The 14,624-nt window shown below is 37.1% G+C and overlaps 1 protein-coding gene across 8 annotated transcripts in view; it reads right to left on the minus strand.

Moving 5' to 3' along the window:
* Positions 1-14,624, minus strand: part of GTF2I (general transcription factor IIi) — an 80,115-nt gene that overhangs the window by 2,252 nt on the left and 63,239 nt on the right. For 7 of the 8 annotated variants that reach the window (XM_042791330.1, XM_042791334.1, XM_042791336.1 and 4 more), the window contains 13 exons: positions 14,520-14,578; positions 13,735-13,818; positions 13,140-13,235; positions 11,440-11,505; positions 10,411-10,594; positions 9,764-9,816; positions 8,745-8,855; positions 8,043-8,126; positions 7,198-7,381; positions 6,049-6,077; positions 4,556-4,621; positions 3,123-3,161; positions 535-609 (listed from right to left, as the gene is read on the minus strand). In XM_042791330.1, coding sequence (XP_042647264.1) covers positions 551-609; positions 3,123-3,161; positions 4,556-4,621; positions 6,049-6,077; positions 7,198-7,381; positions 8,043-8,126; positions 8,745-8,855; positions 9,764-9,816; positions 10,411-10,594; positions 11,440-11,505; positions 13,140-13,235; positions 13,735-13,818; positions 14,520-14,578 — 1,114 coding nt within the window. In that variant the 3' untranslated portion in view covers positions 535-550. Of the gene's footprint in view, positions 1-534; positions 610-3,122; positions 3,162-4,555; positions 4,622-6,048; positions 6,078-7,197; positions 7,382-8,042; positions 8,127-8,744; positions 8,856-9,759; positions 9,817-10,410; positions 10,595-11,439; positions 11,506-13,139; positions 13,236-13,734; positions 13,819-14,519; positions 14,579-14,624 lie in introns of those variants that run through there. The other variant, XM_042791338.1, reaches the window with a different exon arrangement.

Here is a 14,624-nt window from a genome sequence, read left to right on the forward strand (position 1 = left end):
AGCCTTTCATAAAAGTTAATGGAAAAGAAAAAAAACTTTTAAAGAAAGGTGGTTTGTTATCACAGCTAATAGCTTTATCAAGTGTGCCAAGTTTAGACAATATTGTAATCATACTGAAGAGCTTTCCTGCTCAATTACAATTTGAAAATATATAGGATTTACCAAGAATAATAATGTTCTTTCACACAACAATGTCAGAGCTCTTTGTAAACAGTAATTCTCTAATCTTTCATTTACTCTGCCTCTGATGGATGTAATTACCACCACCCATTTTTATTTATAGGCCACATTTTCTTGGGACCGACTGCCTCACAAATTTGAACACAGTGTGCTTTACATTGTATTTGGATAAGGTAGTGAAAACTTCCTACATTTTATAGGTGAGAACTGAGACTAACAGAAGTTATTCACAAGTAAAGGACTGGCACCTTCTGTCATTTAGTCCTGTATCTCAGCCCTCTTCTCCCCTCCCAAAAATATAAAAATATTATTCCTTGACAGGTGCTGGCTTCAAGAAACACTAAATTCTTTTACCCAGTATTGATGAGATCTACCACGTTGGATCTGGTTCTTGCTTTATCTGAGAATTTTCTTCTGTTTTTGTAGTATCTGTTGAAAAAGCAGATATTAATTAAGAAAAAAGGGAACTTCCCAATCAATTTTGTTGTCATTGTTGTGCTTAAGTAAAAAATTAGGAAAATATGCAAAGCATTAATTTATCCTTTTAAACTATTAACAGTAACTAAAAAATCCGATTTCATTGAAATTATCATATTCACTTCACTGTAGAACAGCTTGGGACCTTAGAGAACTCTAGCTTTTAAAGAACAGAAATGTTTTTTATGTAGCTGAAATATTCATTGGGCTGGAAAGGTACTTAATCCAAAAAGGAAACAACACAATCAATGAAAAAATACCAGATACGTCACTGTTTTGGTCTGCATCCTGCTCTTCAGGCCTCCTCCCTCCTCTCTGACATTCCCCAAGACCACTCCTTCCTAAAACCACCTCGTGGGATATGCAATGCTGCGTGAAGCTTTTCAAACACTCACAGGTAAGTCTGCAGCTCAAAACTTCAAATACATCAGGCATGACTGCTGTTTCACATTTTTAAGATGTCTTCCAAAGCTAGCTAACAGCATCTGAACCTACTTGTGCTCAAATGATGCCTTCTGGGTTAGTTATTGAACTAACATTCATTGACAAACTCCTGTTTTCACAGCACTGTTTTTCAGATTTTTTTCCCCATCTCTTCTCAACTAGATACAGACTTCCACATTACTGTATCTCAATCTGTCCAAAACAAATTTTGACTCTAGCTAATTTTTCTTCTTCAATGCACAGTATCACATAGGAAGGCATTATGATATGCTTAAAAAAAAGAGAGAAAGAAATTTAATCTTGTTGGCTAAAGCATTCATCGTATTTTGATACATTTTTTTTTAATTTCCAGGAGACTTAATTACAAAATCCTTGCTTTTTCTTGTTCACAGGTATGCTTGGAGGTAAATCAAAGAAAGCTCATGCCTGTACAGTCCTGCCTATATGAGCTGGAGCCTCATTGTGTTCATTTTATAAACAGAGAATATGATGGAAGGAAATTGGTTTCTCACTGAAGTTGTTTGGAATGTTCAGGGCTAGGGTAATTCATCGCTACAAAGCCAAGCCATTTCACCACATGATCATTTTATACCTTCTAGCCTAGTTCTGAAGTGATTTTGAGTTCTTTAGCAATTGCAGGCCTTTTCTCAAGATCATGCCTCTGGTTACTGGGTCTGAACCGGTTTTGGATGACAAATTCAAAAAAATGCTTGTCTATGTCTTCAGAACCATCACTTTGAAGGCCCATAGCTAGATTTCCTCCACATTAAGGTATTCAGGAACAGTTGTCTCCATCAGCTAATAATTTCAGTGATCCCACATAGTTCTGGCATTATAAAGACATCTGATGTTTCAGCTTTCAGTAACTGTGAGCTTAAAATCAGCAGCTCAGCTCTACCGTGAGCCTAACACTTGCCTTCTTTTTGTCTTGATGGCTGCAACAGGACTGATCTATACTCTGAGAAAGGCCTACTCGTAACACTCAGAGTGAACCTGTAACTGAGCTTGTAACAGTAGTTCTGGTTGAGCATGTTGGCTTTTCTGTGAGTTCAGTGACACAACAGGGAAGCTGAAGCAACAGAGACCAGAAAGGGCATTTCCATGGAAGAGGATAGAGAAGAACGGGAGTGCTTAGGTTTGCTGCTTTCTCTTTTGGGGGAACTGAGGAAGGATCAGGGAATGAACTCGAGACGTTTAAGACATCAAGTGCTGATGCACAGCAGTTTCCATCCCGGTGCTGTTGGCTACGCCGCTGTCAAGTTGCTACTGAGCCCCTCTCAGACTGCCTCGAGGACAGAACCCTGTCAAACTGTCGCAGCACCTCGGATCCCCTCTGCCAGCCACGCCAGAGGCAGCCACAGCCACCCAGGACCATGCTGACAGGAGGGGACAGCAGAGGCAGCACTTACAGGACCCGAGCACACAGCAGACACCAGCATCCCCACTCTCAGGGCCATTCAGTATTCCTAATGCTCCAAGATCACATGCAAAAGCACAGGGCAGGTAGAAGAGCTACAGCCTCCTTGGTCTCACATATATCAACATCTGAAAGAGGTACAACTCAAGTATATTCTTGGACTACAGGAAAGTTGGATGTTTTCCAGAGCTTAAGTTCTGGAAGAACAACAATACTCCCCCTCCCCAACACAGTACATTCAGGCCAACATGGCATTAAAATTTCCCAGTGATGGCAATCATTCGCTTGCATAAATGGTGCAAACTACTGCGCTAAATAATTCAGGATGTGAGCAATCACTCAAAGCCTATATATAGTCATGACTCACCAACCAAGAACAACAATTCATAGAACTCCTTCGTAAAATTATTTGAATAATAATTTTTGCTGCAGAGTATTTTTCACAATATGCAGCATGATATTAATACAGATGAAAAAGTGTCCTGGGAACCAATAAAAGGCATTTTTCTGTTTTGATTGATTAGTCTCCTTTAAAAAAAAGATGCAACTTTGTTCAAAATTACTTTAAATTATTTGTTGATAATAACTGAAGACAAACACTTACCTCCTACAGATACTTGTACTTGGTTTGGTTCAGCTGGCTCTTAAATGAAAAAAATATAGTCAAATGAATATGTATATAGTTTCAACAATATGAATCAGGTAAGTATCTCAGAAAAATTAGGGAAATTAAGTTTTCCCTGGAAAAAATAACCTTGTTTTTTTTTCTTATGATCACACTCAAGTATCTTTGTCAGATAAATGTGTATAACTTTCTATAGAGTCTGCAGCAAAATGTAAAAGATACACATTTATTACATTACACTACCTAACACTTTCTCTTCCAATTATGGTTCACTGTGGCAGACATAACACTAAGTCCTAGGAGAACACAACATGCACTTGCAAAGAATATACCAAGTTTGAAACAGCTTTACTTAAACCGCTTAAATATAAAACTGTATTTAAAAAAAAGTCATCACTTCTGGTTAGTATTGTCTTCAATAGCGAGTATATGTATTTTGGGGCAGAGTGGGAAGGTGCAGAATAGAGGGCAAGAAGTATGTTTTAATTCCATAATGATTCTTCTGTTATCTATGTTAATGGATTATAGATGGACAGGTGCTGGGAAAGCCATTTAACCTTTTTAACACTGTGGGTGCGTTAAGAACAGACTGACTATAGCAAGTTCCCTGACCATCAGCAGCTGTTTTCCTCCTTCCCACCACCTCCAAATGTAAACAGAAAAGCCAGTGGTTTCCTTTGTAATTATTTCCACCACAAGTGTCCCTTACTCCTAAAACATTTATTGAATGTTTTCTCTTAGTTTCCCAGTTTCTCTGAGTAACAAATTTTTCAGTCAATTGCAGAAGTCTTTCCTGAACTACACCAAATCAGGATACACATGTTTAAAATGTCTGCAAACATTTAGGAACTATACTGGGTCAAAAGGAAGTTGCTCAACTACATTTTCTTTAGCTATTCATAGCATAAAGCTAAGTTCTCCATTCAGTCTAAGGTGATGTGTGTGCAGTCTAGACACAGTCTAGCAGGGGTTACAGAGCTGTGCAGTGGGCAGGAATTCCACCATGACCCCATTCTAGGTTCTTATATGTTATACAGGCAAAATTCACTTGGCCGAACATCTATCTGGCGCAGACACACACATACTTTGAGTTAAGCAGACATCAATAAATTGATACTGAATTGGCTTTATACATTGCCCCTTCTAATCCTCCTTTTCAGCTCACTCATCATCTGCACAAATCAAATCAAGGAACACGCCAATGACAGCTTGAATGAAGCAATGGCTCTTTCTATTAATTTATTAATATTTAATAGCTATAAAAGGCACCATCATACACCATCTGTCAAAATAAAATGGCTCATCATGAGCAATGCATACCCACGACATGACTACTAATATCATCTGCCAATAAGATCGAGAACTCCATACCCCACCCCTCCTGCAACAACACGCGTCACGCTCGGCATCACCTGGTAGTACTGGTGCTGCTGCTGGTGCTGCTGCTGGTGATTCTGCTTCAGCTTTTTCCACCAGCTCTAAGATTAGACATGATCACTGTTTAACATCACAATGAAAACTGTCCACATGTAACATAAGAGCAATCTCACTTCTTGAATCTGCAAATCCCGAAGCTTGTTGCATGAACAGGTTACTAACACTTGTAGTTGAGCTGCAGTTCAATTTTTTTTGTTACAGAAAAAACACTCCCTATCTTGCCTGCAAGCACCAAAAATTTCTTTTTAAGTTCCTACACGTTCTTCAGAAGAAGAATAAAGCATCGTACCTATAAGCAATAGGCTCAGAGCCTTTCATTCACCTTGGTATCTTTCAATAGCAGATCATTTTGATCATAATTAATGGACATGGATAATGCATAAACCCCACATGTTCAATGACCAATCCGCTCTTCCAGTGATGGAAGATGACTGGGCATCTGTGTTGCTCTTACTGAGCATACTAGCTAGCCCCAGTCCCAACACATGCTGACAGTAATGCTGGATAGACAACAATTTAACAGATTTTTAAATTTCTGATGCAATTTCCTGGAAAAGCTATTATTACACACTTATCTGCCTGGAAGGTTTCCTCTTACAAAGGGGTTTCTTTCCCACCTAAGAAGGTGTTGCCTAAGACTAGTGAGCAGCTCAGTGTCAGTTACTAGCTGTAATATCTTCCTGGAAACACTTCATACTTGCAGTTCATAGACCTCAGCATGATAGCTGGAACATACTGATGGCTGGATGCAAATGAACAAACACTGGGTCACTAAGGCTCAGGCTGAGTAAGGGCAAATCAATGACAGTAGGTTATTTGGCCTCTGAATTTCTGATCTGACATTGGCTCAGAAGGAACATGGAACAAAGGACACTGTAACGACAGTGTTTTGCAGTCTGTTTTTTCTCCTAAATAAGATCTGAAAAACCAGGTCACAATTATTTTAGGCAAGTGAATACTAAGAACTTTCTCACCCTCCCAAAACAATTTAATTAACATGGCCAAACTGGCCATGGCACTTTAGATAATTACACTCTGCCTCTCTAAACCGTTACAGTTTCGGTAGAATGCAGAATTTTTCACTGGAACACTGTTGTGCAGCTACTGGAAAGCTCTTTCTTAGTAACTGCTACTGCAATGGATATGCACCTAAAATACAGGCACTCCCATGTAAGTCTATTGCTTAGTCAGGGTCCTAAATCTCCTTGGGACTCTGCAGCTGATAAATACAAAACCAATACCTTGTCTTTTCATAGCACAGTTAATGCTAATCTTACATTGTTTTGTAAATTTATCACACTGCTCTCAAGTTAATTGCACATTCATGTTTAGTCAGGAAATCTTAACAAGACAGACAATAGACAAGAGTTATACATAGAACTTAACCACTGTGGAGCCTCTGCCACTAAGACAAAGAATCTTGTTGAGTTACAAAAATACATTTGCCATCAGTGTCTCAAATACTTACGATTGTTAATCACAAGTCCTGGAAATGGTCTGTAAAAAAAAGAAAATAAAAATATATTTACTGATTCTAAAATACACTGTATGGGGTCTCCCTCCCAAGGCAGTTTCACCTAACCTTTTGTAACAGAGATGATGCCAAAAAATGTACAGAAAGTTGAACAAAATGGAAAGAACCATCACAGTAGCTTTCAGGCTCTGTGTTTTCTTCGTTAGCATTTTGAAAAGTAACATACACAGAACGATGTAAATCCTTCCCTTGGTCACCACTAATCAACAAGGGATCCACCTCTTATTCAGAGCTCAATTAAACAAAACGTATCACGCAAGAGTCCTTTCAATTAGAACACTTAATGATTAAGGCTTGAGAATTCCAACCCTTAGTAAAATGTATTTAAGAAATTTCTCTCTCTTAAAATTGAAGCTTTTAGACTCCTGTGAAGCAGTCAATGATTTGAGAAGATAAACTGATACATTTTTATTTTCAATTCCTGAACTCCTCCTTAGTATGATTCCAAAGTTTCATCTATTCTGCTTCATGCATACAAATATACTTTGTACATACATGTGTGTATATCTGTCTATGGAAATATACACATACAGAAAAAAATTCACTTACATCATAATTGGACAATACTGTATTTTTAAATATTGTAGATAAACTAATTTTGTAGGGGAAAAAAAATAAATTATCAAAGAGTTGACCTTGACTCAGGATTCTTAACACAACTGAAGTAATTAAAAAACATTAATAGTAATGCTACTACAAATGTACTATTTACTGTTAAGAGCCAACAAACTCTGGGCTTGCCTCAAAACTTGATCTTATAAATGGGAGAGGAAGGCTCACAACACTTAGGACTCTGTTATATAATATGAATAGATTTCAACTCAAGACAGCTTGCTGTAATATGCAGTATTAATAATGTGCCCTTTATCACACTAAATCAGATGTGTCCTCCAAAGAGCTACCACCTTCATTCATGCTATGAACATCTGGGCTTCATTTGACCTGAAATATTGTTATCCAAAAGAGCCAACGTCTTCCACTATTTAAAGATGCACTGCAACTTCTACTCTTTCAAATCTCAATTTATTCAAGCCCCAGGGCTGTTCTCACATCTGTACAGTCTAATCAATGGCAACTACATACCGAATTACAGTAAATTTTATAAACTCTGCTGATTCCAAAATCTTCCTCATCGAGCTGATTTCCAGATAACTGGGAGCTTTAAATGTCACACCAGGAGGCATCCCATCCACCACCACACAGCCAGGGTTGATAGTGATTTTTCTGTATGGGACTTTCACAGGAAAATTCATACCAATGGCTTCACCTAAGTGAGACAGGTCATGTTTATTTTCAGGGGTACATATTTATGATTACATTGAAGAAAAAGTCCTCAGATAATTAAGAAACTAAATGCAAACCCAAGCTTTCTATCAGATCTGAAATACAAACCTTCGTTTGACAATGGAACAATTACAATGTTAGAAATAGATGGTTTGGATTATACTCATGAACATCACTATAAAAGTGCTAGTTACAACTTCAACTCTGACAGCTCACCATATAAAAAACCACAGATTCTGGTTTTCCTGAAAAAAGGTATAGAGCAGGCTATCTAAGGAAATATCTATATGAAGGGAAAAAAAGTGTTTCCTGCAATGCCATGAAAAGCAATTCAAAACAGCACTAGTGAAGGAATTTCAAATAAAGAAACTCAGGTAATTTATTTCATCCATGTTTACAGAAAAAGAAACAGGAAGGGATGCATATGCAAACATACACTCCTAGGACTTTTTGTCTAAAAAACCCGAACAACATACATCACTTATAAAAGAGTCCTTCTGAAGTCAAAGCACAACATTCATATACAATTCTCAAATTTGTTCATTTTAATGATCATGTATCTTGTTCACTGTGATGATTCAGTAACTTCAATATGAAGTAATTGCATTCACACCTATGTAAAATGGGGAGTAAGAAGCAATTACCAAATTTCCGGCTAAAAAGGTCATTCACTTGTTCCCTCAATTGTCTGGCCTTTTCTACTTTTGACAGTCGCTCATTTTCATCATCTGGAAGAAATTGTTAGAATAGCATCAGGATTAAGCAGACTATTTTTTCCCTGAAGCTTTTTTATCATTGCATATTTACTCAAAGCAGGTATACCCGAGTGCTTCAAAACAGGCACTGCCTTTGCTCCTAGTTTTAGCAGTAACATTAGGAAATGTACTCATTTTGTAGCATCAAAATGACCATTCAGTTGATGGCCATAGCACGCAACGTTCCTCATGAATGTAATATATGCCCAGGAAAGTAGTAATCAGCTTTAAGACAAAGCAGTTCAGTCTGCATGGTTATTCAATTCTGAGTACTGATCTCTTGCAGTTGCCAAGAAAATAGCAAATCAGTATTTAATTTCTTGCATGAGCAAAAAAGCACGGAAAAATATGGATAGTTCTTAATTAGGGGCTGGACCAAGAATATTCTAGAGATGTCACTGAATAGATATTCATGAGTGTTAGAAAATATTTAACATATCAGCAAAACCGGAATGTTAAATTATGCTCTTTGTTGACTGTAGTTGTATTTCAGTCAACCAGCTTGACTGTAGGAAAAACTATCAGACTAAACAAGTGTCATGAAGAATATAAGCACAAAAAGTATGATGTGAAACCAGACAGTATACACACCTGGTATAGTTACTTGAATTATGTTAAGATCTTCAACACCTGCAGCTGTGTTCACCCCTGTGTTTGTTGTGGTGCTTGCTGTATTTGCTGTATTAGATAAATCATTTTTTTCTAAAAGAGAATGAATTTAAAAAGCATTTGTAGAGAACCCAAAATCTTGACAGTCATATATAAAGAAAATATTGCAAAACAGACATTTGCAAAGTTTCCAAAGCAGACCCAGCTCCATTTTCAAAATGGGAGCAGCTTCCAATGAGAAACATTTATTGAAGGTTCACACTACTCTGTCTTTCCAACCCAAAAGGAGAAAGAGCTAGATTAAAGTTACTGTTAATCTTTATCTAGCTGGTTTTCTAAGAAGATTTTTAACAAACAAACAAAAAAGAGTACGTGGATGATGTAATTTGATATCAACAGAAATATCATAGCACTTGCAGTTAATTCAGTAACACCTACTGATCCATGTGTTCACTGTGTACATTCACAAAATAAATCCCTTACAGTTATATTTCTGAGCCACACTGTCCAGTGGCACAAACTAGCATAGTTCAAGTAACTCAGCAGACCTTTGCCAACCCATAGTAATAGATAATACTATGTCTCTAAACGTTTAATCCATGACCTGCCTGACACAATTTTCTACAGACTTTTTGCACTCCTATCTGTGGAGCACTTGCCATTTAGATGACCTATGTATTAGGAGCCAATAATTTATCTCTAGACCTGAATTACTTCTGTCAATCACACATTACTTGTTACATTTTGATAAAAGGAAGTGAAGAGTATATTACAGGCATGATTACTGTGAATAACTGAAAAAATTTAATACTCCCTCGCTAAACCTATACTTAAAACTGTAACTGGTAAGTGCTTTTCCCATCCTAAAAACAAACAAGCAAACCATCCACAATGTAGAAGGAACCTTTCAGGAATTCATCAACAACGTGCAGCTCTCCTGAATTGTATTTAATCCTTGAAAAAGACTGTTATCTAGAACATTAAGCAGTTGCAAAACTCACTTTGGGGGCTTCTAGCAGAACTTTCCTTAAGAGCTGCCTCAAACATCTCAGGCCTGCAAACAGATTGAACATTTCATTTACAATAATAAAATTACGTTCATCAACATTAAAGAAAATGCTATTTCCTAATATTAATTTATTGAAGACAAGAACTAAGTGATATCCTCTCAGCCAAAGAGACAGCTAAGAATGCAATGGCTGAGAGGCTCCACAACTTCTCTTGCCACTGTTTCTACACTGGCACATGGGTATCTAAACATATTCTAGACAATAAAAATTAATTCTTACAACCCCCAAAATATGAATCTCCACTTCTCAGCTCTTAGTACACGGTCAGCAAATGTCATGAGTAATCCATAAGCACTCCACACAGTGGGAACTAAAGGAGTAATGGGAAAACGGAAACAGGCTAAGAAATCTGGACTTGCTCTTCCTCCCCAAGCACGTTGTGAGTGTCTTTCAGAACAAAGAGATTACTGTATCTTGCTCCACCCCTACAAGAGCTATCTGACAATTTCCTCATTCACAGAAAATATTCCAGTGTGTATTTTATTGAGTAACTGAGTAACTCGGCAACACAATTTCATTTTTTGGTCTACATTTCAATTCTCATAGAATAGATTATCGAAGACATACAGGAGTCTTACTTTTTAATAATGAACTTTATCTTAGATTTGTTTCTCAGGATCTTCTCTAGTCTTGGTATTCCAAAAGTTGAAGGTCGGCGGAACGGCACCCCCTCGGGTAGTCCTTCCACATAAAAAACCTCCGGGAAGGATTCAAACAACGCAAATGGCACCTTCACTGGTTCAGTCAGCCCCAGCGCTTCCCCTGAAATGTAACACAGCAAATAAACTACCAGATAGATAACTGACGTGCATATAAGGAAAAACCCAGGTATAAACAGTATATAATACTGTTGGCACATACTAGATTAGGTAGAACCAGTGGGCTTTGCCTTTTTTGGTGACAGCTATGAGTAGGCAGGAAAGAAAATTAACAGTTTCAAACATAACTCATTCTTTTGCAGTAAATCTGATCATAATTCACAGTTGAAAATTAATAATTTGCAGCCAGCTCATGCCACTGGCTTGGTCTGCATACAAGATTATTGCATTTGTACTCCACTTCGTTACAGGCAATACATACAGTCTCTGTCTCTGCAAGAGAACAGCACCAAGGGCAGGTGAGATTAGTGGTCTTGTTCCAAAAACTGCATTTAGAGTAATGAGAAGTCAGTACTTCCAAAAGTCATAAGCTTCCAAACAGCCTACACCAGAAGCAGCGCTGGGATACAATGAAGAATGTCTCTCCAGATACCGTACATAATTTATTGAGTCATGCAGAGGCTGAAGTCATACAAAGTGTTGTATATGTCATTCATAAGCTGAGTGAAGAAAGCTTAAAAAGATGTGCCAGGATGCGAAGTCACTATGTCTCCGGGTCATTAAAGAAGTAGCAATCCAACCACAACTTCTCTGTTTCCAAACCCAAATAACTAGTGGAAATGTGACACAGAAATGCAAGTAACCTACACGAGAACGAACTCAAATAAATTGCCTAGAGTGCACAAGGACTGCAGGACCTTTGGTATAAACATATGATCCTCTCTCTCGTGTGTCTAACTGCATGTTCATAAGAAAGACATCTCAGTAAAACAACATCAATAAACTTACCACATTTTTCATTAAAAAGATTTTCGACCTTCTGCTTTAAGTCAGTAATTTTGGCATTCCACGCCTCTGCCAGGAGGAAATTGGAAGAATTAAATCAACACTCACACAATGAACTAGTCCTTGAAGAATATTTTACTAAATGTTTAATAAATTATTATGCTTGATAACTGATTTACTATGACAGTAAAATGAGCAAAATGGCTTTCATTCTGCAGATGGCACTGAAACATTCTGCTGCAGACTAATCCTATATCCACATCAATCCTCACTTTTCTAAAGCTTTGAAAGATACAGCTTCTAGATAAAGCAAGGGTGATTAAAATTGAAATTAATCCAAGAGTGATCCAAATTTACAGTATCAGGCAGCATAAAATTTACTCATCTGAACCAGTACCCAAAACAGTGGGCAGAAAGTTCTTCATGTGATCAGTGACATAGCACTGAAACACATGCCCCTCTCCTCAGAACTATAAACTCCGTTATAATGTAAACTTCAGTGGGTAAGATTACATGTTCATCTAGTTAGGTATTTGGTTTCTGACAGTGATCAGTGGCAATTCCTGCACCAGTTCACTTGTGGCTGCAGTAAGTGGTCCATAGCTTGTCTACAAAACTAAAAACTCAGTTGAAAGTTTAAAAAAGTTGTAAATCTTTTATTTTTAAAAAAGCAAAGGTATAATAATAACAAGCAAGATCAAGAAAATTGTACACAACTGTGAGTATGAATACTGCCCATGCCAGAAGGAGCAGTCATACCAAATTAGTATCTTATATTCATTCTAAACTGGCTAAGCAGGAGTAAAGAATTTCTTTGTTTCACTTTTTATGACCATATGGCTAAAAAGAAAGCACTGGGGACAAATATAATAAAGCAAATAACAATAAAACTCCTATATAAATATAAGCAAATAAACTCAGAATGCAAGGATGCTGAAAAAAAGGTTTCATGAAACTTGGGATCTGCTTACACTTACTGTGAATACAGTCATTCATCTCACTTGACTATGAGGAATTTATCCGGGTTGCAAATTGACCCTGCTTTCAACGCAAGATTTCTGTGTTACAGCACTGCACATAGGCCTGGTCCTCCACAGCTAAAAAGCTCCAGCCCAATGCTCGTGAACACAACTACATGGCTCCCAGTCCTGTCTGGCTTTTCCTTTACTGATTTTCCAGAACTGGAGAGATTTTGCAATATTGCAAAATCAGCTCCAATAGATCATGGCTTACTAATGTTGCTTGGAATCCTCCCTAGTTCCTACATACCACTTGGATATCTCTGAACAGTGATGCTCAATATTTCAAGTTTGTGGAGCGCTTATTAAGCTTACGCACAACATCAGATCTCGGCTGGGTTTATGCACTCTGGTAGTACTGTGCACCAGACAAGTCCTTCAAGGGTCTGCAGCACTGTGAAATAACAGAGTAGCAAAACTCTAAAAGGACTGATCCTGAGCCCAAATTAATAAGATCTAATGGACCTATGCTGCATTTGTACAGGATTCTCCATACACCATCCAGGATCTCTGCGATGCAGATTATTCTACATGATGAAGAACTGAATGTACATGAAAACAAGAAATTCAGTTATTCACTAACTGTAGAATAAAATATGAATAAAAAATATCTCTGATATGTAATCACCAGAAATTTCAATAACAACATTAATAGAATGATTATGTGCGAATTCCCACATTTACCAAAAGAAAACTCTCTTCCTCGTGGCTTGAAACCCATATTGGACCCATTGGTTTGAGAATTAGTTCGAACATCTGTTGTTTGTGGCTTATTAGGACCTGTAAAAAGACATTACACAGATACATGCAGAGAGCAGAAGCAAGCCATCATACAAAAAGAAAAATGCATCAAACTTGATTACTAGAGAAAACTCAACTTCTGAATCAAGGGTAGAATAAAAAAAAAACCCTTAAGAAGTTCTTCAGGGTTGTGTTTAAGCATTTGATACTATTGATCACATCTGTCATTTCTCTGCTCAGGACTACGCCAGTTCCCACATCTCTATTTGGAATAAAAGCCCAAACAAGCTGTCACACTCTAACATCTTACATAACCATCATCTGCACAGAATCCAGTATTATTCAGAAACAAAAAATAAAACTGTTTCTATATTAAAGAAATATAGATAAAATGTATCTGGAGTCCTGAAATGAAAATGTGGTTGCTACATGAGGTGCATGTATAAGTTAATTATGGGCAATGAAAACTGAGAAGAACAGAAAACATTAGAAGAATAAAAGAACATTAGAAGAATATTTAATGGTATTTCCTCTATACCTTCTTCAACAGTAACTTCAATCTCTGGGATCTTTGAATTGCCTGCAGGACTTCGTGACCTTTTTGAACTCTTTGGACTCATTGCTGAAAGTCAATACAATACAAGGTGTAACGCACAAACCCCTGTAACGTATATGCTGCACAGCTAATGAAAAAACAAATGTATTCTCAAAATTCCAACAGACTGAAGAATCACTTGTGTCTGTACTAAGTACAGTCTGCATTGTAAAATCTGAACAATACAGTGATGCTCACAGCCTGCAAAAGTAGGTTTAATACTCCTGAAAAAAAGCAGATATCACATCTAAATTTTCACTCCATTAATTCAGAACAGAAGACCAGAAGACTGTTGTTTCTAAGTGTGTGGGAGACTTTTGGTACTTTTAATTATCTAAATAACAAAATTATTAACTTCTGAACCTTTAGGTAATTTAAAAGACTTTCTTTTTCTTTTCTTACAAAACTTCATTGTTACTTACATCAGTTTGCACCTATATGTTAAATATGGTTTAGGCTTTTAATAGCAAAATAAAAATTGTTGAAATTGAGTAAATTACATTTTCTGTATTGGAATAGTTTTAAGTAAAAAAGGTACGTAAAAGTATGCTTTGAGTAACTTCTTCAAATAATACCAGATTTAGAGGCTACTATGCCAGATGATCTTAAATAATGCCTTTTGTTTGCAATACTCATATTTTTCAACCACAAAGATCGCTCAGTCTGCTAAGGAAGCAGAAAGTAAGTATTTATGAATTGACGGCAGCAAATAAAACTTAATTATCTACCTTTAGTGTTTATTTTACTAGCCAGTCCTGGAGGCAAATAGGAAGTGACAAGCTCAGGCCTAAAAGTTGAAGAGAACACAATACAATCAATTACACAAGCAAGAA

The sequence above is a fragment of the Tyto alba genome, unplaced genomic scaffold, assembly GCF_018691265.1.
Source record: "Tyto alba isolate M040663 unplaced genomic scaffold, T.alba_DEE_v4.0 Super-Scaffold_19, whole genome shotgun sequence".
Classification (NCBI taxonomy): Eukaryota; Metazoa; Chordata; class Aves; order Strigiformes; family Tytonidae; genus Tyto; species Tyto alba.